Raw genomic sequence first — 22,177 nt, 5'->3', positions numbered from 1 at the left:
CAAATGGTCCTCGTTAAAGCTGCTGAATAGGGGCAAAGGGACAAAGACAGTATGTAGAAAATTAAGCTTGTGTATAATTCAGCGTACTGTTGGTTAAAATTGCCCTGTCCGCCAATTAATCTAATCTGCAAGTCTTTGGACTGTAGGAGGAAACCAGAGTACCCCGAGGAAACCAACCAAGCCTGGGGAAAACATGCAAATTTCACACACACAGACCCAAGGTGTGAATCAAACCCTTGACCCTGGAGGTGATCTTCATTCATAATGGTATCAATACGTTTAAAAAAAAGTTCAATGAGTCTCCTTTTGAATTCTCTAAATGGAACCTGTGACATTAATTTCTATCATTTAATTCTGCTTAAATGGTCCCACCATCTCTCAGGGATCGAGCAAGACATGCATCTAGGCTATTTTCTGTCCTGGGTGGTGGGCTAAATTTCCTCTAGATGTCTGCACAGAGTTACAGCCAATCTTTAATCACACTTAGCAGCACTTTTAGTTAGTAACCCAGTGTAAACATTTATCTATCAATGGAAACTTCAAATCACATTTGTAAATTGCTCTGGAAAAGAGTGCGTGCCAAATGCCTAAATGTAAATGTTAATCTCTCCTGAAATGAATGAATGTAAAATTTAAATAAGTGCATGTTCCTTAAAAAGGAAATAAGTTTCAGTACTGGAGACATTGTACTGGGAGAATTAAAAGTGTCATAATAATTTCAGAGCTATTTTGTCCTGTGGACTGTACAGAGGTCAGCACATCTGTGGTTTCAGGAATGGTTCTGCTGTGAGTGGGAATGAGTGGGTGTTATTTATAATGATGAGGGATTGAGAGGTGAATCTTCTGGGCCAGGGCAAACATCATTATTGTTTCTCATTCCTGGTCTTGGATGGTATGTGCCTTTACTCTGTATTTATCAATTTTTTTATATTTATTTATTAAATTATTATTTTAAAAGGTAATGAGACGATTTTGAATTGATCTATGAAGTTGAGGGCTGGTACTTTGACGATGAATAAATACGCGATAATTCTACAGACTTTTATTTTGCTGAGTGGGCGGGGCAATGACACACTTCCTTTGGCGCGCTCGTGATAAAATTCAAAGATTCAGTAATAACCGTTGGGTTAGCGCAGTTGAGAACGCAGTTAAGAGCGCTTTGTGTTTTAGTCGTGTGTGATATGTGCTGAGGTTATTAACTCTGCAGCGGTAAGTGTCTTGAGCTTTAAGTGTTCTGTGTTTTATGAAGTTTTTATTTTATTTTTTTCCTCAGTAAAGTTATTTAAAAGTGTAACTCGTTAATAGAGTTCCGTGAGCTAGTTCGCTAGCAGGGTTTCAGTTTTGTTACACAAAATTATAATGTGAGGGTTCGGCTGTAAAGTTCATGTTGGTGTTTATAAAAACACCGACCCGCTAATGCTCTGTTTTCACTGTAGCTTTCTTGCTAAGTGGCTACACTGGCTGGTTAGCCCGTTTAGTTTTCTTTATGTAGTCGAGGCACGATTGTACGTCGAGTGTACGATTACTGTTGTTTGTGCTGACTCAGATGTCGTGGGATTTCGCCGTGCCGGTTGCTTTGGATGATCTGCTAAAATCCGGAGCTATAAACCAGTATGTGGTCCAGAGTGTGCTGTCTCCTAAACAGATGCCCTCTTACCTCAACAGTATGTACATTTACCTCCTGTACTCTACTCAATTATTAACTTTATACTGTTTTAATCTTTATTTAATGTTTACAGACTCGGAGCTCAATCGCTGCTAATCTCCTTATTTTTATAGGAAAACACCATTTGATTATTTTTATCAGATTGTTCAGAATTGGGTGTAATTCATTCTAGTATATAACCTTAATAATAACAACTTCTTTAAAAATGGGTTGCAGTTACACAAATTATTGTTATTGCAGATGCAATGAAGATGCCATCATAGAATATAATCCATACAAACAACCACACTACCAAATTACAAATAAATTGTAAAAATTATGATATTTACAAATAATAACCCTGCACAGTGTAATCAAAGCTAAAAGCGGTTGAATGAAATATTAGTGTGTATGTGTGGGAGAGAGATTATTATATATTTTTTAAATTATAATTTTTTTGGAGGGGTCCAGACAGTGTATGATGACTGTTTCTGGCCATATACAGTGACGCATTAAGACAACAAACTGTATGTCATGTATTGTAGTTGCCTCTGTATAAAGACAATGTCGCTCATTAGTTTGAATCTGGCAGTCGTGCTAATTAGAATCTTGTTTGGTTAATAGATGAAGAAAATATTTGGCAGGACTTTGACTTTTTGAAGCTGGTTTGTCCATCTTTGTGCACGCACACAGACCAAAAAACTGAACTAGGTAATTTTCAGATGAGTAACGACCTTTTGTGGCAAATGTCTTTTTCACTCTGTGCCCTGCCAGATGAAGCAATTTTTAAAGAATCAGTTGTTTGACTTCATCTTACTGATTGTTTTATAACTATTTATTCTTTAATATAAATAATTTTTATATTGACTGTCTAGTTAAAATAATTGAGTGTCATTAAAAAAAATTTCACTTTTGTCATTTTTTTGTTTTTATTTACAAGAAACAGGATTCATGTTTATCCAAATCATGGATTGTTTCTATGGGAGACAGGAAACCTCTGCCTTCTTTCAGGACAAACCTGTTAGATGTTACTCTGTCCACTTTATGTATTATGTCTGAACAATTCCTTTTAAATCATAGAAATACAGTTAGATGAATATATAAAATGTTAAGTACGTGATGCAAAAAGTAAACCATAGTGGAATGAGTAACCATTTGGCATTAAACACGGGGAAGAAACAGGTTTTTTTTCTTTTTTCAGTGTCTGTGTATGGTTTCCTCATGTTTACCTGAATCTGCCTGGTATCTCCCAAAACTTCCTGTAAAGCCTCTGTCAAACAGGCAAATGTTTCCTGCTGTCTTAAGTCTCATCACATGACAACATGCTATTAATTCTTGAGAGTGTTTATGATTTTTAATGTGACTTTTTCTACACAAGTTTTGCAGCTGAATCAGCCAGGTCTAAGAATACTAGTTCAGAGTATCTGTTTCTATAGTGAAATATTTTCTCTCTCTCACTACATTAGGCCTTAAAGCTACTTTGAGAAGTCGGGGCCCGCTGTGCATCTTGGAGCATTTTGACACTGCATACAGTGTCCTGCAGTGAGTACAGCAATTCAATTTTTTTTTTTTAAACTGGACGATAGTTTCAAAAAAATTTCTTTTGAATCTACTGGAAGTAAATGTGTGTGATCACAATTTCAGAAACTTTCGCACAGTAGATGTGACTTTGAAGGAGAACACCCTTGAGCTTCTCATACAAGGTAGGTCTTGGTGATGAAAAGCTTTCAAATCAGTGTTGTGATGAATTTCATCACCTCCTTAATTAATCTTTTGCTTCATGTGTCATTAGTGGTCCAGGCCCTGTCCGTGTCCTTGCCACCCCTCCTCCTGGCTGGATCTTTGTCAGCAGCCGACCGCAAAGAGCAGCTCAATGCTGTCAAGATGAGTGTGTTCCTGCTCTGCAAGCTCACTGAATATCTAGAGAGTGACTCCAACAGGGAGAGTGTTGTTACTGCACCCAGCAAGGTACTGGTAAAAAGAAATGTGACGTCAATCTTAATCTTTTTTTTTTCTATAGCTAGCTTTCTAAACTAATCCAAAAGGAATTGGTTTTGGGGTCCATTCACAGACAGATTCTTAGTAGTATTGAGGACACAAATCTGAGGACATGGGGAGGATTTATAAAAAATCTGTTTTCAAATAAAAATAAATCTTCTTTTTAGTCTTTTAGCTTCTGCACTGCATATTTGGCCAAGTTTTCAAAGTCCTTTTAGGTTTATGAATAGCATATATATAAATCTTGCGGAACTGAGCTAGTTATCACAGCATAACATATTTTTTTTGTCTTAATTCGTCATTTGTGGTACCAGTTATTACATTAAAAGCAAACGCCTGTGATGGTTGAGCCCAGTGATGAGTCTATGGCATCTATGAGCTGAATGACTGAGAGATTGTGCTCTGTAAGTGGTGGGTAATCTTGGCTGAGCAGTGGAGACTGACTGCCTCGCTGTAAGGGCCCACCTACAGTAATGCAAGCAATTAATCAGGATTCTATGCTTCCCAAAAGAAATGGGTTTAGCAAATTGATGGGAGCTTGCACATTCTCATTCTCTCCCTCTTTCTCTCTCTCTCTCCCTCTCTCTCTCTCTCTCTCTCTGTCTCTCTCTCTCTCACAATAGTCACGTTTCTCTTTGTGGTCAAACAGCTTTGAGTGTGTTCTTTGGTAATCTGAGGGCAATCACTGGCAAATGACCTGTCCTCTAAATTCAATTATCAGGCTTTGTTGAATTTCTTTGAGTATTTTAGTTAGGAAGCTGGTTGTAGCAGGTGTATACTTTTCAAAATATGTTCCTATTATAAATTAAATAGATGTAGCATGTGTGTTACAGGGTCGTAAAAAGGAGAAAGCAGGGGGTAAGGGCTTGCTGCATTGGGACAGTGAGCGCGAGACGGTGTTGCAGTGTCTGACCCAGTTGCTTCAGCTGGATGTCCGCTCTCTGTGGAGTCTTTCTCTAGTAGAGGAAGAATTTGTAAGGTGGGAAGGTCTATATACTGAATATATATATATAAAAAAAATTGTGATGTGATTTATTTCAGAATTTTACAACCATTTTCTGTGTATGTCCTTTTGTCTATCACTGGATTCTGTAGCTGTGTGACATGTTGCTGTTATAAGCTATTAGAAAATCCCACCATCAGTCACATGAAGAGTAAACCCACTCGTGATGCTATCATCCATGTACTGGGGCTAATGGTGAAGAAATACAACCACATGCTTGGTTAGTGAACACACTAAAGTGCATAGAAATAGAGATAAATGGTAAAATTATGATACTAATTGCAATGTAATTAAAATATCATTTAAAAAAATGTTTGTCATGTTTTTATAATTATATACAGTATTGTATAGGCGTCTGGGTGATTATGAAGAGACTTGTGTATTTTGCAGGAGCGTGTGTGAAGGTGATTCAGCTGCTGCAGCACTTTGAGCAGCTCTCCTCAGTGTGTGCACAGGCAGTGGCAGCCTGGAGCTCAGAGTATGGAGTAAAAGCGATTGTAGGAGAGATCATGAGGTAAGTTTCAGGCCAGAAATTCTGGGTATGGACTTTTTACTTCTACATTACGTACATTACATTTTTACATTTAAGCATTTGGCAGATGCTCTTATCCAGAGCGACTTACATTTTTATCTCATTGAAAAATCTGAGCGGTTGAGGGCCTTGCTCAAGGGCCCAACAGTGGCAACTAGGTGGTTGTTGTGTTTGAACCTGGGATCTTCTGAACCTTAGTCCGATGCCTTAACCACTAAGCTACTCCTGACTATAGCCAAACACGTATAGCATTACATTTTTGCTGAGTTTGTCAAACAATGCATCAATTAATAAAAGGTCTATCATGATTAGGATGATTAATGATGCCATATGGTCATTATTTCATCTTTGAATCACAACTGCAAATTTTTGTGCATGTAAAACTAAACAAATTAGAAAAAATGTGTTGTGCAATTTGGGTTTGCGTTCAGGTCTAGTCTCAGCAGTATTATTTGCAATAAAATGAAGTCAGGTCATGATCGGGATGTACTAAATGACCAGGTTATCATGTCAATTAATTTTATCTTCCCTGATAACATGGGCATATTTCATGACTTGATGTCATCATGAGTGGTTCTGTGATGATAAGGAATCATTTGCACACTTTGTGGCCTTGCAACCACACTGTGCACTGTAAACACAGCTAAAGGTTTCTCCCCCAAAACAGTGTACTCAGTGTACATAACATGTACTATTGCTCTTGTAAAAAATAATAGGACAACCATGTTGTGATACAAAATTTGATATAAGCTGTGGCTGCGTGTTCCTGTGCACATATATGTCTCTGTGTTTTAGTGTAAGCATACATGCGTTATTGATATTTTTACCATGTCTCTGTTTTGTGTTTCAGGGAGATTGGGCAGAAGTCCAGTGATGAGTTGGCTAGAGAGGGATCAGGTGTAAAGGCCTTTTCTAGCTTTTTGTCTGAACTCAGTACCCTTGTACCAGAAACCATGATCCCTAATATCAGTGTGCTTCTCACACACCTGGATGGAGAGGTACAGTTTATATATACACACCCTCTAAGGCAGTCACAGACTGAAAGAACATTTGTAACAGCACTGCACTTATATAGTTGAAACAATGAGGATGAACCTGCTTCCATAGACAATAAATACTGTAAATAGCATGTCAATTTTATATTCTGCTGATATCCAGGTAATGGTTAATCCTGTTTTCATGTAAATATGTTTAATCCTTTTTGTATCTTTCTACATTGTTCATTGTGTTTGATTTCAACTTTTAGCTATTTTTTCAATTTTCCTATCACATAGATTGGTGTTGTTAATGAAGTGTCAATTTAATATCTAGGATTTAACATACATTAGACATAATTTATTATATCAATATTTCAAAGATAAATCAGTAAATTAGAAATACTATTATTTGCAAAATTTTGTGCACATCTGACAATTTACAGTATATGTGAACTACGTAGGATACGGATTCTATGCTTCCCAAAAGTTGGTTCCAGAATACTCTGGAACCAAGGGGCCCAAACATGTTTCAGTAAAAAATGCCCCTGTGCCCAGAATGAGATGAGTAAATGCTTAGTGACAGAACATAAACCTATATATAAGTTTACTTGTGTATAATGCTGTGATGAGCCCTGCAAATAAAACCATGAATGTAAACAAGTGCACAGGTTATAGTCATGTATTGAATCTGCCCAGTGATGATACCAAGGCGAATGTGAGCCTATTGGATGCGAGTCTGAGTTCTCCTGTGTTCATGTTGGCTGGTAATCTTGAGAGGGCAGCGGAGATTTGCTGCTTTGTTGTAAGGGCCAGCCTACATTAATAAAGCTCCTTTACTCACACTCTTCTATAAAGGAAGGAATGAGAGCATGTGTGAAGTGTGCTGACAGTGTGTGTGTTTGTATGTACGCGAATACAGGTAGATTCTCAGCACTCTGCTTTATTCAGTAGGCTTTGAACTGCTTCTTTGGTAATCTGAGGGTGAATTAAGTGTTTGTTTCTATAGTCACCTTATTAGGGTCAATATATCAAACAATACAAATAAAAAATTTTTATGTATTATTCATGTCTCAGAGTTCCAGTATGCGTGTGGCTGTGTGTGAGGTGCTGGGGGAGGTACTGGTACGTGTGTTAAGTGGTGATAAATTGGACGATTCCAGTCGAGCAGATCGAGACCGTTTCCTCGACACCCTCCAGGAACACATACATGACGCACATTCGCACGTCAGAGCTCGAGTGCTTCAAGTGTACACCCGTGTTGTCAATAGCAAGGTAAGTGCATATTTAATAAAAGAAATTACAGCTTGAGTGTTTTTAAAACAGCAGATGGATAATTTTTATTTTATTATAATTTTTTCTCCAGGCTTTGCCGTTATGTAGATACACTGAAGTGATGGAGTTGGCTGTTGGTCGTCTTGGTGATAAATCAGTCCACGTGTGTAAGAGTGCGATCCAACTTGTGGCTGCTTTCATCGCCCATAATCCCTACAGCTGCAAGGTAAACCCTGGGTAACCTGCCTACTGACTGGTGTCTGTTACTGATTTACATAGGCCATGTGGAGAGATTGGGTAGATCATTTAATGGTGCTTTATACTTTACATATTTTTTGCATCATCTTGCCACATTAGCTAATAGGGCCACACTTTCATATGAGATAGTCACATACACTTTAACCACAACTACCTTTTAAGATACAAAAGTCCTCTTTTTTGCTGAAGTGGAACAGCATGTGCATTTTATGCATTAATATGAATTAATAACACTAAATAAAAGCTGCGGGCCCTACACACACCCTCACAAAGGAGCATGCAGTGTTTGGTATGAGTTTTAAAATGCAAAAATTTGGAAGGCTTGTTTTTTGGGTTGTAAACATGACTGCAGAATATTAAAGTGGGGCTAGGTGAGTTAAGGCTAGTGTGTGTGGTAAAGTGTGTGTGATTGAGCAGTAGAAAAAGTGTTTAAGTGTGTTTTATGGGGTTAGAATATGGTTCTGGACTTGTATGTGAGGTGACATTTCTTCAGCCTATACAATAAATATCGGCTCCTGTTTAGTTTCTATAATACTTTTCTCCTATGATGCACATAAACCTATTGTATGTCCACACAGATGATGGACAAGGTTTTTCTGTTTTTGTTTTGAGAAATTCCCACATTGCCATTAGCTGCCAGATTGTTGCAAGGGTGCGTTGTGAAACATACTCATTTAATTACCGCTTAGTCCTGCACATGACTGGACATGTGGTCGTGATGGTGTGTAGATTTGATTTGCCATATTTTCTGCTGCATCAAAAGTTCAAAATCATAATTAATTCTACAATATTTAATAAAGTATTAAAATGCTTAGTACTAGTGCTACATAATTGCATAAACATTGAAATCACAATATTGATGTGCAATTATTTATCCTTCAGCACCTTTAGTTTTATGTACTATAGATAAATCTAAAATGTATAATAAATTTACAGCAGTATAATGTTACGTCTCTCTCTCTCTCTCTTTTTATTTTTATTTTTTTTATTTATTTTTTTTTAAGCTTAGCAGTGTGGATTTAAAGAAACCTCTGGAAAAAGAGACCGGGAAGCTCAAAGAGATGAGGGAGAACATGAGGGAGAAAGCACCAGGTAGATGCTTGTTTTTTTGTTTATGCTTGTTGATATGATGCATAGATTGTAGGCACCAAAGCATTATGATTGAGTGAGATGCCTCGTTTTAAACTTGCTAATAATTTTTTTGCATTATGAACTATGAAAAGGTGGATAAATGTATAGTTTTCTTTACTTTGAGTTTGCCCAGTGATGATACCAAGGCGAATGTGAGCTTACTGGATGTGAGTCTGAGTTCTCCTGTGTTCATGTTGGCTGGTAATCTTGAGAGGGCAGCGGAGATTTGCTGCTCTGTTGTAAGGGCCAGCCTACATTAATAAAGCTCCTTTACTCACACTCTTCTATAAAGTAATTCTGGGGAGAGAGTTAAGGGGCAGACAGTGTGTCTGAGTGTGTGTGTGAGTGAACTCTGGTAGAGTCTCAGCTCTGCTGTATCCAGTAGCCTATGAGCTGCATCTTTGGTAATCTGAGGGTGTTGGATTACATCTTAAACTTGTTTTTGTCATGTCCCCTTTATCAATAGGTGTCCCATTAATTTCATTCTGTTTACAGTCCCAGTAATCTCTGCATCTGATCTGTGGGCTGCAATGGAGCCGGAGGTCTCGCACACAGTCAGGGCTCATCTTGAAGCTAACAATGACTCTGACAGGGATGAGGAGGAAGAGAAAAAAGACGAACGTTGCAACACTGATCGAGACACTGCTGTCCAAATTGCTCAGTACCTCAGACACAACAAATACAGGTAACATAATGGGATCAATATAGGTTGGCAATATTTTAAAGCCTATAACGTGATCTTAAATGATTGTTTTCTAGTTGGAGACATGAAATGCAGTTTAGAGAAATATGATCAAAGTTGAATACCACATTTATTTTTCTCTTGCTAACAAATAATCAAGCTACCTAATTATCTTCAGGCTTACTCTTTAAAAAGTACACTGTTTTTGTGTTTTCAATAAGAAAAGAAATTATTCCTAAAGTCCCCTGGTTCTTATTGGCCAGAGCGAATAAGTGATTATTGCACTTGTAGTATTTACAGAGAATCAAACAAGCTGTTATTCCTGCCCCCGAAGTACATTGCACATGTATTTATCAACTACGATTACTCTCATAAGCCTCTCTTACTGAATATATCAATGTTACAAACAATACACAGTTACAAAACAGAAGTACGTCATAGGCCAATTCATACAGTTACTGTTGTGAACACACTCCTTGTGACAGATTTGTATATCATTGTCTTCATGTTATTCCTTTTTGTGGTTTACTTGTATAATTGTGTGTGTTTGTTTATAGTGTATAATAGGTCACCTTGAGGTTCTCTGCTATTTTACACAATCGGGTCATGACCGTGTTTCCACTACATAGCAATTGTGTAAGGGGGAAAAAATGTGCAACATGACATGTTTCCAAAATGTAACAAATAAAATCTGTTGCCATTTTTCATAATCAATCACTTGAAATACCCAGGAAATCAACAAATTATTCACTATAATCTACGCTACAGAATTTCATCCTCCTATATCTGTAAAAATTTGATAGTGTATTAAATTAAGATACAACTGCATGTTTGGAATTATGTAATGAGTATCACTTTATCCTGGTTAATATTTTTGCTAAAACTTGCATTTATATATTTTACCTTATTTTCTTTTTTGGAAGAACTTGAACTATCTATAGGCTGAAAATCATGATCTTGTTTGTTTCATATAACAGAACTCAATGACCTTGTTAATAATTGTTTCAAATTTTGTGCTGGTTCTCTTGTGTTTCTATGTGTGTGTAGGCAAGCAGTACGGCTGTGCGTGCAAGCTTACACTTTGTACCCAGAGTCTCCATTCTTCTCTGCTTTGTCCAGTATGAATGCGGATACACTGATTAGCACGCTGGCATCAGTCTTTAAAGGTGGGCATGTTGCTGCCTGTATTTCAAGTTCAGTTTTGGTTAATAGATCCTTTTAGAGCCTATGTTGTGATTGTCCGCGTTAGCTGGAGGCAAAAATAAGCAAACCCTAATCTTCTACCGAAAATATCCTCTTGCTATTTTATAATCCAAATTCAATCAAAAATTCTAAGAAGTATTGACTTTAAATTGACGTTTTATTGGATACCAGTTGCTTCAAACTACTTTTGGTTAAAAGGTAAAAATTACATGGAGATCATGAGAAATGCTCATGTCTATAGTGTAAGGTTAAATGAAATATTGTACGTTATAGGCATTTACGTGTCTAAGATTGTCATGCAACATAACATTAATCACAAAATTGCGGAATTAGAATAACATTAGCTAATTTCTCTAGTTACTAGTAACATGCAACTGCTCCACTACTGCAAGTAAATAATAAAAGGAAGATAAAAAGAGCACATCTGGTCCTGGTTTTAATGTTCTCATATTTAAGTTAGCTATTGTTGACATGTAAGACAACAAAACTGACTAGTCAGTGTTGGTTAACGTTTTTTGTTAACCAACCATTTGTCTGTCACCATGTTTTCTGATGGTAAATAGGGTCTATATTTTGGGGTTCTGTTCAGTTTACCCAAATATAACTGTGCAGCTTGTTCTGAATTTCTCCTTCTTTACAGGTCCTGAGGAGGAACAGGCTTCAGATATTGTAGCGAATGATCAGCCCCCTGCACCACAAACAGAAGGAGAGTGTGATGAGAAGGAGAGTGAGCTGAAGAAACAGGAGATGTTGGTTCAGTACCTAAAAGATACAGAAAGCTTTGCCTTACAAGTTGAGAGGGCCATAGCAGTCATTAACAACATGCTGTATTGGAAGACCACTACAGGTAAAATTTGGTTTATTTATTGAAGAACTAGTACAGATTATTGTTCATTACATGTATATAAGTAAATAATTTTATTTAATGAAGTACTAGAATGTATCCATCAAAATTGTACTAAAAATACTTTATAATGCATTATGATGTGTATAACATTGGATATGCATAATGTTATGGTTGGTGATACTGTAAATTTTGTGGTGCAGTTCTTTGCCTGCTGTATCTGCACCTTATTGCTGTTTAGAAGCAAAATAACTCTCTCTTCTCACATCCTCAGTGGTTCAAGAGGCGGTACAGTTCTGTGTGACTGCATGTGAGTTCAGCGTTGCAGACTCGGTGTGTGGAGTGAGGAAGATGCTGCCACTGGTCTGGTCCTCTGATGCTGCAGTTAAAGATGCTGTTGTACAGGCATACAGGCGCCTCTACCTGAACCCTCAAGGAGACAACACTAGGTGTGTGATTTTGTCATTTAGTGCGAGCAATATTATTATTATTTATTTATTTATTTTTTACTTTTTTTTAATCAAATAAGGAAATAATAATAAAAAAACATGACGTATTTTATGGATGGTACTATTATGTTTGTAGAACATGCTTCCTTTATATTGGTGTAAACTTTTAAACCTCATTGTTGCATGTTTTAATTTAAATTAATATTCATATACATGAAAATGTACAATTATGATTAGAGCACATCTCATTAAAATATTAATTTATATTTGTTGAAAAACTCGTCCAGCACTAGTTTAAATAATGAACAAGAGACATTTTGTAAATGATTAGCTGGGTTTAAGTGATATTAAATATTAATTTTATCTTTTTGTCTTTGTTCCTGGACAGAACCAAGGCCCAAACTCTTGTGGAGAGTCTGTCTGAGTTGATGGTTGATGCCTCATTGGGAACCATTCAGTGTTTGGAGGAGATAGTAAGGAATTAAATTATTCACCCAAAGTCAAGCATCTTCAGAAGAAGAGTCATGATTTATGGCTTTCCAATCTGTGCTATTGGGCCAGGCTGTCCAGTTCTTCTCCTGTAGACAAACGTAAAAAAAAAAAATGTGGAGTAAAAGGAACAATACAGATGTATTAGCAAATTAATTAGCTGTATCTGTAGTGGGTGTTAACCGAGAGTTAGTACCTCAACATGAGACAACAGAAAGCAACTTGCCATGTGCCCTAATTATACCTTATGCCATTTTAATGTGCTTGACTATGATATGCCAAATCAAAACGATGTTAATTTACTTCTAATCCATCAGGCAGGGTTTTAAACTAGTTGCTTTGTCTGTCCAAAAGATTTGCCTGTTCATCTCTTAAATTTTACACATTACACAGCCTACTTTCTAGGAAAAATGTTTCATTGATTTTTCGCTCAGCAAGTTTTCTTAGACCCCTATTATAATACCACAGCAAGTGCTTTAAAACCACTAAAGAGGAAGTGTATTGAGTATTTTCACTGTACTAATAATAAAAGTGAAATTTTATTTTTTTTAAAAAGGTGTTTATTGATTAATCAGTTATATCAGACAAAAGTGAATTGCTTTAAAAAAAAAAAACATGCATATAAAATGCATTGCAGTATCGAGGATAAAAGGCCATGACTGATGAAATAAATGCTATCCCATCCATGAAATTTATACTAAGTGTGTTCCAAAGATTAAGTCCCCACACTAACGGTCTCTTAATTTGCAGGTGCAGGAGTTTTTCAGCACTGAGGGTGCTTTGCAGGCATCTGTGGTGCAGGTGCTTTGGGAAAGATTTTCAGGAAAGAGGGAGACCTCGGCATTGCACAGGAGAGCTGCAGTACTGCTGCTTGGCATGGCCGCACGGTGAGGGACAAGTCTTGTGTGAAGACTTGCTGTATGTCAGCTTTGTTCTTTAAACATGCTTGTTATAGTAGTTCAAGGCTGTAAAACCCTTGTCAAGACATTTTATATTTAACTGCAGACCAGAATAAACAAGAAAAGTAAAAGCGTCTCTGCATTATTGTTATGCATTGTTAATACAGAAATTTGGAAGAAATAATCTAAAACTGTCTCCAAGTCTACACAAGACTTTTCATTGTCCCATAATATAGCAAAAGTGGGCCCTTAGACCTTACTCATGTTCTTCTTTGTGTATGTGTGCGTAGAGCTGAGAGGGAAGTTGTACTTGGTAACTTGGACACACTCTGCTCTGTTGCATTGGGAGAGAAGGTGACTGAAGATTACTTGCTGGCCAGAGACACTGTTATCACCATCACCAATATTACTGACCACATAAGGGTATGTTAACATGTAACAGGTATATACCATTAAACATATGAGCATGCATGAAGTGACTGTATGCTGTGTATACAAAATTAATCAGTTTTTGTGTTGTAGCAATCCAAAGGACCTGCATTCAGACTTCCGATGGACCACCATCTCTTTAGCTGTTTGACCCAGGCTGTTGCTGATGGTACACCTTGTGTATTTTCTAGTTGCTATCTGAAACGCAGAATATAAAAAGCTATGCAATGCTGTTTTAATTCCCAAAGTTCTTGTAGGGGAAAAGATATATGTATATAATAAGTACTTAATTATTTCTTGTATACATAAATGCAATGAAAGACCATGCAGTAAATATCACCTTGTCCCATGTATAGGAGTGATATTGTCCGACCCCCACTGGCAGACTTTCATGGAGCAGGCAGTCCGCCTCATCTACTTCCTTGCAGAGTCACCAGATCAGCTGTGCGCTTGCCTACTCCAGCGCTCAGCTCGCCTACTGCTGGAGCAAATTACTGAGTGTGGGGAGCAGTCACAAATGTCAGAAGGCTCCCAGGACTCCCAGGATTCCCAGGAACAGAAAGGTACATAGACTTATCCTATTCTCTCTATAAATAAGATCCTAGTATCGAGTTTTATTACAGAGTGGAGTTTGGCTCAAAGTTTGAGAGGGGTAGGAGCAATAAACAAGAAAGCATTTTTTTTTTTCTCTTCTAATGCTATGTTTCTGTCTTTTTCTTTTACACTATGTATGTAGTAAACTGTGTTGGTCTGGCACAGCTACTCTCCCTCTGTGGCTTCGTGGCCTTCTGGCAGGTGTCTCACCTGGAGAGAAGTGTGAGTACGGAGCTTCGGCGGCGGAGAGGAGAGAAGGAGGAGAAAGAGGAGAAGGAGAAAGGGCCTGTCAACAAGAACAAGGTCTGCATCAAAATAGTTTTTCACAAACTATAGGATTTTTTAATGTTGATGATCCTGATTTCTTTATATATATATAAAAAATAATTTTTAAATTTATTTATTTTGATTTAGCAGCTTAAACAGTACATTATTTCCAAACAGATGTAATTACGTTGTTCTCAGCCGATCAATTTTTTTTCTTTAAGATAATACAAAACTAAATAAACAAAATAGATTATATGAATTATATATTTTATTATTATTACCAATCATTTGTACAATTCGAGGGATGATCCAGAGATATATAATATACAGTGGTGTGAAAAACTGTTTGCCCCCTTCCTGATTTCTTATTCTTTTGCATGTTTGTCACACAAAATGTTTCTGATCATTAAACACATTTAACTATTAGTCAAAGATAACACAAGTAAACACAAAATGCAGTTTTTACATGATGATTTTTATTATTTAGTGAGGAAAAAAATCCAAACCTACATGGGCCTGTGTGGAAAAAGTAATTGCCCCCTGAACCTAATAACTGGTTGGGCCACCCTTAGCAGCAGTAACTGCAATCAAGCGTTTGCGATAACTTGCAACGAGTCTTTTACAGCGCTCTGGAGGAATTTTGGCCCGCTCGTCTTGAATCTCAATCTCGAATTGTTGTAATTCAGCTTTATTTGAGGGTTTTCTAGCATGAACCGCCTTTTTAAGGTCATGCCACAACATCTCAATAGGATTCAGATCTTTGACTAGGCCACTCCAAAGTCTTCATTTTGTTTTTCTTCAGCCATTCAGAGGTAGATTTGCTGGTGTGTTTTGGGTCATTGTCCTGCTGCAGCACCCAAGATCGCTTCAGCTTGAGTTGACGAACAGATGGCCGGACATTCTCCTTCAGGATTTTTTGGTAGACAGTAGAATTCATGGTTCCATCTATCACAGCAAGCCTTCCAGGTCCTGAAGTAGCAAAACAACCCCAGACTATCACACTACCACCACCATATTTTACTGTTGGTATGATGTTCTTTTTCTGAAATGCTGTGTTACTTTTACGCCAGATGTAACGGGACACCCACCTTCCAAAAAGTTCAACTTTTGTCTCATTGGTCCACAAGGTATTTCCCAAAAGTCTTGGCAATCATTGAGATGTTTTTTAGCAAAATTGAGACGAGCCTTAATGTTCTTTTTGCTTAAAAGTGGTTTGTGCCTTGGAAATCTGCCATGCAGGCCGTTTTTGCCCAGTCTCTTTCTTATGGTGGAGTTGTGAACACTGACCTTAATTGAGGCAAGTGAGGCCTGCAGTTCTTTAGATGTTGTCCTGGGGTCTTTTGTGGCCTCTCGGATAAGTTGTCTCTGCGCTCTTGGGGTAATTTTGGTCGGCCGGCCACTCCTGGGAAGGTTCACCACTGTTCCATGTTTTTGCCATTTGTGGATAATGGCTCTTACTGTGAGTCCCAAAGCTTTAGAAATGGCTTTATAACATTTACCAGACTGATCGATCTCAATTACATTTGTTCTCATTTGTTCCTGAATTTCTTTGGATCTTGGCATGATGTCTAGCTTTTGAAGTGCTTTTGGTCTACTTTGGTCTGTGTCAGGTAGCTCCTATTTAAGTGATTTCTTGATTGAAACAGGTGTGGCAATAATCAGGCCTGGGGGTGACTACAGAAATTGAACTCAGGTGTGATGATAAACCATAGTTAAGTTATTTTTTTAACAGGGGGGGGGGCAATCACTTTTTCACACAGGGCCATGTAGGTTTGGATTTTTTTTCTTCTTAAATAATAAAAACCATCATTTAAAAACTGCATTTTGTGTTCAATTATGTTATCTTTGACTAATAGTTAACGGTTTTTGATGAGCAGAAACATTTAAGTGTGACAAACATGCAAAAGAATAAGAAATCAGGAAGGGGGCAAATAGTTTTTCACACCACTATATATATATATATATATATATATATATATATATATATTATTAAAATTTTTTTTTTTTTTTTTTTTTTTTTTATCTATTTGCATCCCATGTGGCAGGAAACCAATGACAGTTGTGTAGAAGAAGAGCTTGGCTTGACTGGTGCTTCAGCAGAGGACACAGAGGCAGAATTCATACGTAAAATCTGTGAAACAGAACTGTTAGCTGGTGAGAGCTGGTGGTCACCCTCTTTAATTATTAGCTAGTTCATGAAATTAAAAGTTTGTCATTTATGGTGGTAATAGAAATCATTTGTTTGTTGACCTAATAATGGCGTATTTTCTTTTTTCTTTTGTGTGTACAGAAGGGAACATGCTCAGTGTGTTTTTGCCTTTGCTGGTGAAGGTGTGCAGCTCACCTGGTCGCTATTCTCACACCCAGCTCACCACTGCTGCCTGTCTCGCCCTCTCCCAGTTCATGATGATCAGGTAAACTGCCAATTGCATTGTAAACTTTTATTACTATACTAAAACTCATCCTGAAAGTGAAACCCTGATTAATGTCTAGTAAATTATTGGCATACAGACACTAAAGAAAGTAAAGTATAACCTTTGGCTATTTTATTGTGAAATCTAAAGTAAAATCCTGCTTGTGTTTATGATTAGCTTTAATTCTAAATCATCTTTACCTCTCTGTTACTACATCAACAGCCCAACAGTTTGTAAGGATAATATCCGTTTACTCTTCACTGTGTTGGAGAAATCTCCTCTCCCAGTCGTCAGAGCAAATGCCATCATTGCCCTTGGAGACCTGACGGTTCGGTTTCCTAATATTTTGGAACCCTGGACCCCCAACTTGTACGCCAGGTAAGCCATCTTACCTAATTGATGTCAAAACAGGCCTGTATCCTGCCAACTTCCATGGCATTATAGTTTGCTAATCTGCTGCTATTTTTTATCCTGTAAAGTAAGATGTTTTGTGCACTACGTAATGGTTTTTGAAACAACAGGCATTCCATGTTGCATTTTTTTCTTTTAAGGCTGTGTGATGAAAATGTGTCAGTGCGCCTGACTGCCATCACAGTTCTGACCCAATTGGTGCTAAAGGATGTAATGAAGGTCAAAGGTCAGGTCAGTGAGGTTGCTGCGCTCCTGCTTGACCCTGAGCCACATATTGCCAACCTTGCAGTTAATTTCTTCAATGAATTGGCTGGGAAGGTAATAACTTGAGTTTTACGTGGTTAGAAAATATTAGATAAATAAAGATAACAAACTGGACTTATGTTAAAAGTATTTTTTGTTTTGAATTGCATTTAAATTTTTGTATAAAGTGAGTAAGCTGTGCTTCTTGTTAGAGAAATAAGATTTATTAATCATGTTAATGCTTTCCCCTCTCAGGATAATGCAATCTATAATCTGCTGCCAGATATTATAAGCAGACTGTCAGATCCAGAGCGGGGCATGAAAGAAGAGGACTTCAGCTCTGTTATGAAGTAAATGCATTTATATTTGATATTTGGCCAATATTCTTGTAAATATCTAGTTGATAAATTTGCTTTCCCTTTCTCATAGGCAACTCTTTTCCTACATAACTAAGGAAAGGCAGACTGAGAGTTTGGTGGAGAAGCTCTGTCAGCGTTTCAGAACTGCCAAGTGAGTAGTTAAAATAATGCATTTTTCCCTAGACTATAAATGGCTTTTTGGGTTGCTATGTACAAGTATATAAGTAACTGCTATAGTTAGAGTTTTTGTTTCAGGTGTTTACTTAAGATAAAAGTAAGTTTTTGTCTACATCTCTGATTTTGTTTAGGACGGAGCGACAGTGGGCGGACCTGGCTGTTTCTCTGTCACTACTCTCCATGTGTGAGCGAGGCTTTAAGAAGCTGCAGGAGTGCTGGGAATGTTATAGTGATAAACTTACTGAAGATGCGGTTTACCAACCTCTGCTCTCCATCCTGGCCAAACTCCGCCGCAGAGCCAAGCCTCAGCTTAAAGTACAGTAAACTTCACATAGCCATATTTTTTCTAGTATAATATGCAGAGGCCTATTATAAATGTGCAAATTAAAAGTAAACACACCAGTGGGACTGGGTGAACAATTAAAAATGTAATTTAGTTCAAATGATTTATTTTTCACAGTTGATCAGCTGCTCAGTATTTAAATGCATTTACAATTAAAAGTGTTTGTTAGGTTAGGATGGTATATAGTTTTAAATATTTTATGTTTGTAAAATGTCGGTTTGATTTGATGCATCTTTATCCTTTCGGTTATACTGATATTTTGTACATCTTATTGCTCTACTTCTTTGACAGACTCAGATAGAGGAGTTTGAGAAGAAGTTAACAGCAGTGCATACAAAAGGCCTAGAGAATGTGGAAAATCAGGAAAGAGAGCAGCAGCTAGAGGAGCAGAAAAACACTCCTGTGCCCAAAAGTGCTCGCAGGCCAACACGAGGTAACATGACACATTGCTGTCTATCACTGTAATTTTGTGTAGTGTGCACATGATCTATTTATAAACACGTCGACAGCGGCTTATTTCTGCATTTCCAAATGCTTGAAAAATATGCTGCCTAACAATGGTGGAAGGTCAAAATGTTTTTGTATCCAGCCTATTTTAATGCAGATCCAAGGGACTGAATTTTTGTGCTTTCCACCATTATTGGGCAGCATGAAGAAATTGCCCAGGCAGTGTAAACATGCCGCACACTGTCTGTTGTGATGAATTACTGGGTTTAATGGTCTGCTATATCTGCTACAATGGCTCCGCTGTCACTCTTTCTACAGATCAACCTCATAATCATCATGTTAACTTTAGGGATAAAAAAAAGCACCCTCTCATTGCAGGTCGTGGGAAGTCCAGGATGGATGACAGTGACTTGGTGACCCCCAAACCCTCTCGGGCTCGCCCTAAAGCAACAATCACCTTTAGCAGTGATGAAGGAGAGGAGGAGGAAGGTGAGATGGCAGTGCCATGCACCAGTCTTAATAAGTTTCTTATTACTGTCGATACTCTAAGATTGTGTTGGAATCTAAGTTTATCTGTGTATCTATACATTTCCTCTCCATAATCAACACGTTAGATGCTTGCTTTAAAACGCTGACCAACATTTAACTAGCCTCGATAGCTGTATGCTATGATGCATTAATAAACAGCTTGTGTATGTCAACACAGCAAGGAAGAATTTGGACAGATCATGGCACGTTGTTTAAAAAAGCATAAATTGAATTTCTAATTCCCCTGTTAAAGCTGAATTTCCTCACTGGTACATTACTGTATCCATATGTGGAAAATGACTATTGCGACTGATGACCTAGTAACAGTCCAGACTGAAGACAGGAAGTATTTGCTCTTTAAAAAAAAAAAAGCACAAAAGCAAAGAAGTTGAGTTGGCAAATGAAAAACTGCCTAAAACAAGCTCTTGGTAGAGTCTCATTAGAGTTTACAGCATTTAGCAGACAATCTTATTTAAAAAAGACTTGCAGAAATGTTTTTCATAGTCTTAATCAATAATGTATCTTAATGCTGGTTCAAGAGTGCAGTCAACCTTAAACTATTTTGTGGAGCTTAGCACATTATTAAAAGGAAACAAGATGAGGATAACTAAAAATGAAAAGTTTTAGTGCATGGTAAAGAGGTAGGTCTTTAGTCTAAAGAGAGCCAGTGAGTCAGCAAGTGAGCAGTGATAGAGACTTAGAGGTGCAGAGTGTAGGTGCTTTAGGATGGGTGGGTGGTTGGGTGTTGGTTGCAGTAACCCAGTCTTAAAAATGCCAAGAGACTGAACAAGCACCTGAATTACTTCTGTTTATTTAAAATGGTTAAATACTTCGTATTTAATAAAGGGTAAAACCGTATGTCGTCAGTTTAGAGATGTAAGATAAGTATGGTTAGTTATTCAGGACTACCCCAAAGGTGTGTGCAGGAAGAGACCTGCTAAACATTTCAAGAACTTTGCACAAGTGTCTGAGAGGAAAGAAGGTGATGAGTCAAATGACTTTGTTTCAAAATAAAGTGCTTCAACATGGAGACTTTAATTTTGACTTTCAATGACTATCATTAAAATTCTGTATTGTGTTTATTTGTCTTTTGACCTAGATGCTGTCATGGCAGAGAGTGAGACTCCAAAAGTCACCACACCCATTTCTCGTACCCGACGCACTCGTCTACGCCACTAGCACTCGTTTTGTCCTTTCACTTACTTGTTCCTCTTTTTTTTTTTTTTTTTTCTTGTTTCTGTATTCTATCCATTCTAAATGCACTTTTTATGGCTTTTCTTTTTCCCCCCATACTATGTTTTTATTCATGGTTTTATAAAATTTTGAGAAACTGCAATTTTGTAACATATCTCTGCTTGGCTGCATCATTATTACATAATTTGGAATGATGACCTTAATAAAAAAAAATTGCCTCAAGATTTTGCAGTAATGATTTGGTCTCTGTGCAACTGAGGTGAATGATATAAAAGAAGTAAATTTTTTTGCTCACAAATTGTAACTTTTATCTAGTTTTAATGGTGTAAACATCAGGCCATCAATAATTACTTGTTAACTTTTGGTATAATGTTTAACACAGAAGTATGTACCAGTGTTAAATTTGTAAACAGCCAGTGAGGTAAACTGCAGTACTGTTGCATAAAAGCTTTGTATTGTTTTTTTTGGGTTGTATAAAATATATGGGAAGTGTATTACCCATTTATTTTTGGGCAAGGAGAAGTCTAGTCAAGACTAATTGAGTTAGCCTGTGAGGAAGTATCCTCTTCCCGAGGCTCAAACATGAGTGTTGTGTGCCTAGTCATTTCAGTGTTTGATAATTAATAGCACTTGGTTTAACTGGAATCCTTACTGCAATATACAAAGTTTGTGACGATATAAAATTATTACCTCCCTAGATTACAAGATGGGGCCAGCACACTAAAGTGTTCCAGAGTTTTGACCGTGCTTTATGCCTTCATTTGTAAGCTATATTGACATCTAGAAACCTCTGTGTATTATTACTCAAGCTTTAATAAGTTCTGGTGTTTTCCTGGCCTGAGCCATTGCAAATTGCTAAATTTAACTGCTTTGTAAATAAAGTAAAATTGTTTTAAAATGTTCATTTATTTGTGATAAGGATGTCGGCATGGTGGCTTAGAGGTTATAGCAATGTCGCCTTGCACCTCCAGGGTTTGATTCCCACCTCGAGGTCTGGGTGCATAGTTCTCCCTGTGCTTTGTGGGTTTCCTCTGGGTCCTCTAGGTTCCTCCTACAGTCCAAAGAAATGCAGATTAGACTAATTGATGATTAATTGCCCAAAATTGCCTGTAGTGTGCGGCCTCCACAGTTCTTCGTCGGATTCCTAGATGGAATGATTGGTAAGAGTCAATGTGTAAGATTTGGCTCAGCACTTAATGAGTTTATAATAAACAGTACTACACATGGTTACCTTGCTGTACATCATGGTGCAAACTTAACAGGGAAATAGGTTTAGGTTACAGTGTGAGAAACAATCTGTACTATTAACTGAATTATGATTGAATAAATGCTCTGTACTTTTTCTAGTCGCGTGAGTTTTAAGGTTGTACGAAGTCACGAGCGTTGGAC

The 22,177-nt window shown here is 37.4% G+C and overlaps 1 protein-coding gene and 3 non-coding genes across 4 annotated transcripts; all 4 read left to right on the top strand.

Annotated features, from left to right (window-relative positions):
- Positions 1–1,095: 1,095 nt before the first annotated feature.
- On the top strand, positions 1,096–21,012 carry ncapd2 (non-SMC condensin I complex, subunit D2). Its single transcript, XM_053487134.1, has 32 exons — positions 1,096–1,209; positions 1,547–1,664; positions 3,112–3,187; positions 3,290–3,348; positions 3,438–3,613; positions 4,477–4,622; positions 4,739–4,866; positions 5,037–5,160; positions 6,029–6,176; positions 7,230–7,427; positions 7,519–7,653; positions 8,690–8,777; positions 9,312–9,501; positions 10,546–10,664; positions 11,342–11,548; positions 11,820–11,994; positions 12,383–12,467; positions 13,234–13,370; positions 13,673–13,805; positions 13,905–13,980; positions 14,168–14,374; positions 14,548–14,708; positions 16,718–16,826; positions 16,963–17,086; positions 17,309–17,464; positions 17,638–17,815; positions 17,996–18,090; positions 18,170–18,250; positions 18,408–18,591; positions 18,911–19,052; positions 19,445–19,555; positions 20,694–21,012. The coding sequence occupies exons 2-32, from the start codon at positions 1,547–1,549 to the stop codon at positions 20,771–20,773; spliced, it is 4,146 nt and encodes a 1,381-aa protein (XP_053343109.1). The 5' UTR covers positions 1,096–1,209; the 3' UTR covers positions 20,774–21,012.
- On the top strand, positions 3,993–4,324 carry LOC128513545 (small nucleolar RNA U85). Its single transcript, XR_008356410.1, has one exon. It is a non-coding gene; the product is annotated as a small nucleolar RNA U85 (small nucleolar RNA).
- LOC128513544 (small nucleolar RNA U85) lies at positions 6,846–7,139 on the top strand. The gene has a single exon (XR_008356409.1). It is a non-coding gene; the product is annotated as a small nucleolar RNA U85 (small nucleolar RNA).
- On the top strand, positions 8,944–9,234 carry LOC128513543 (small nucleolar RNA U85). Its single transcript, XR_008356408.1, has one exon. It is a non-coding gene; the product is annotated as a small nucleolar RNA U85 (small nucleolar RNA).
- Positions 21,013–22,177: the final 1,165 nt, after the last annotated feature.

This window comes from Clarias gariepinus, chromosome 25 (assembly GCF_024256425.1).
Source record: "Clarias gariepinus isolate MV-2021 ecotype Netherlands chromosome 25, CGAR_prim_01v2, whole genome shotgun sequence".
Taxonomy (NCBI): Eukaryota; Metazoa; Chordata; class Actinopteri; order Siluriformes; family Clariidae; genus Clarias; species Clarias gariepinus.
This window is presented reverse-complemented; position numbering and strand designations above follow the sequence as displayed.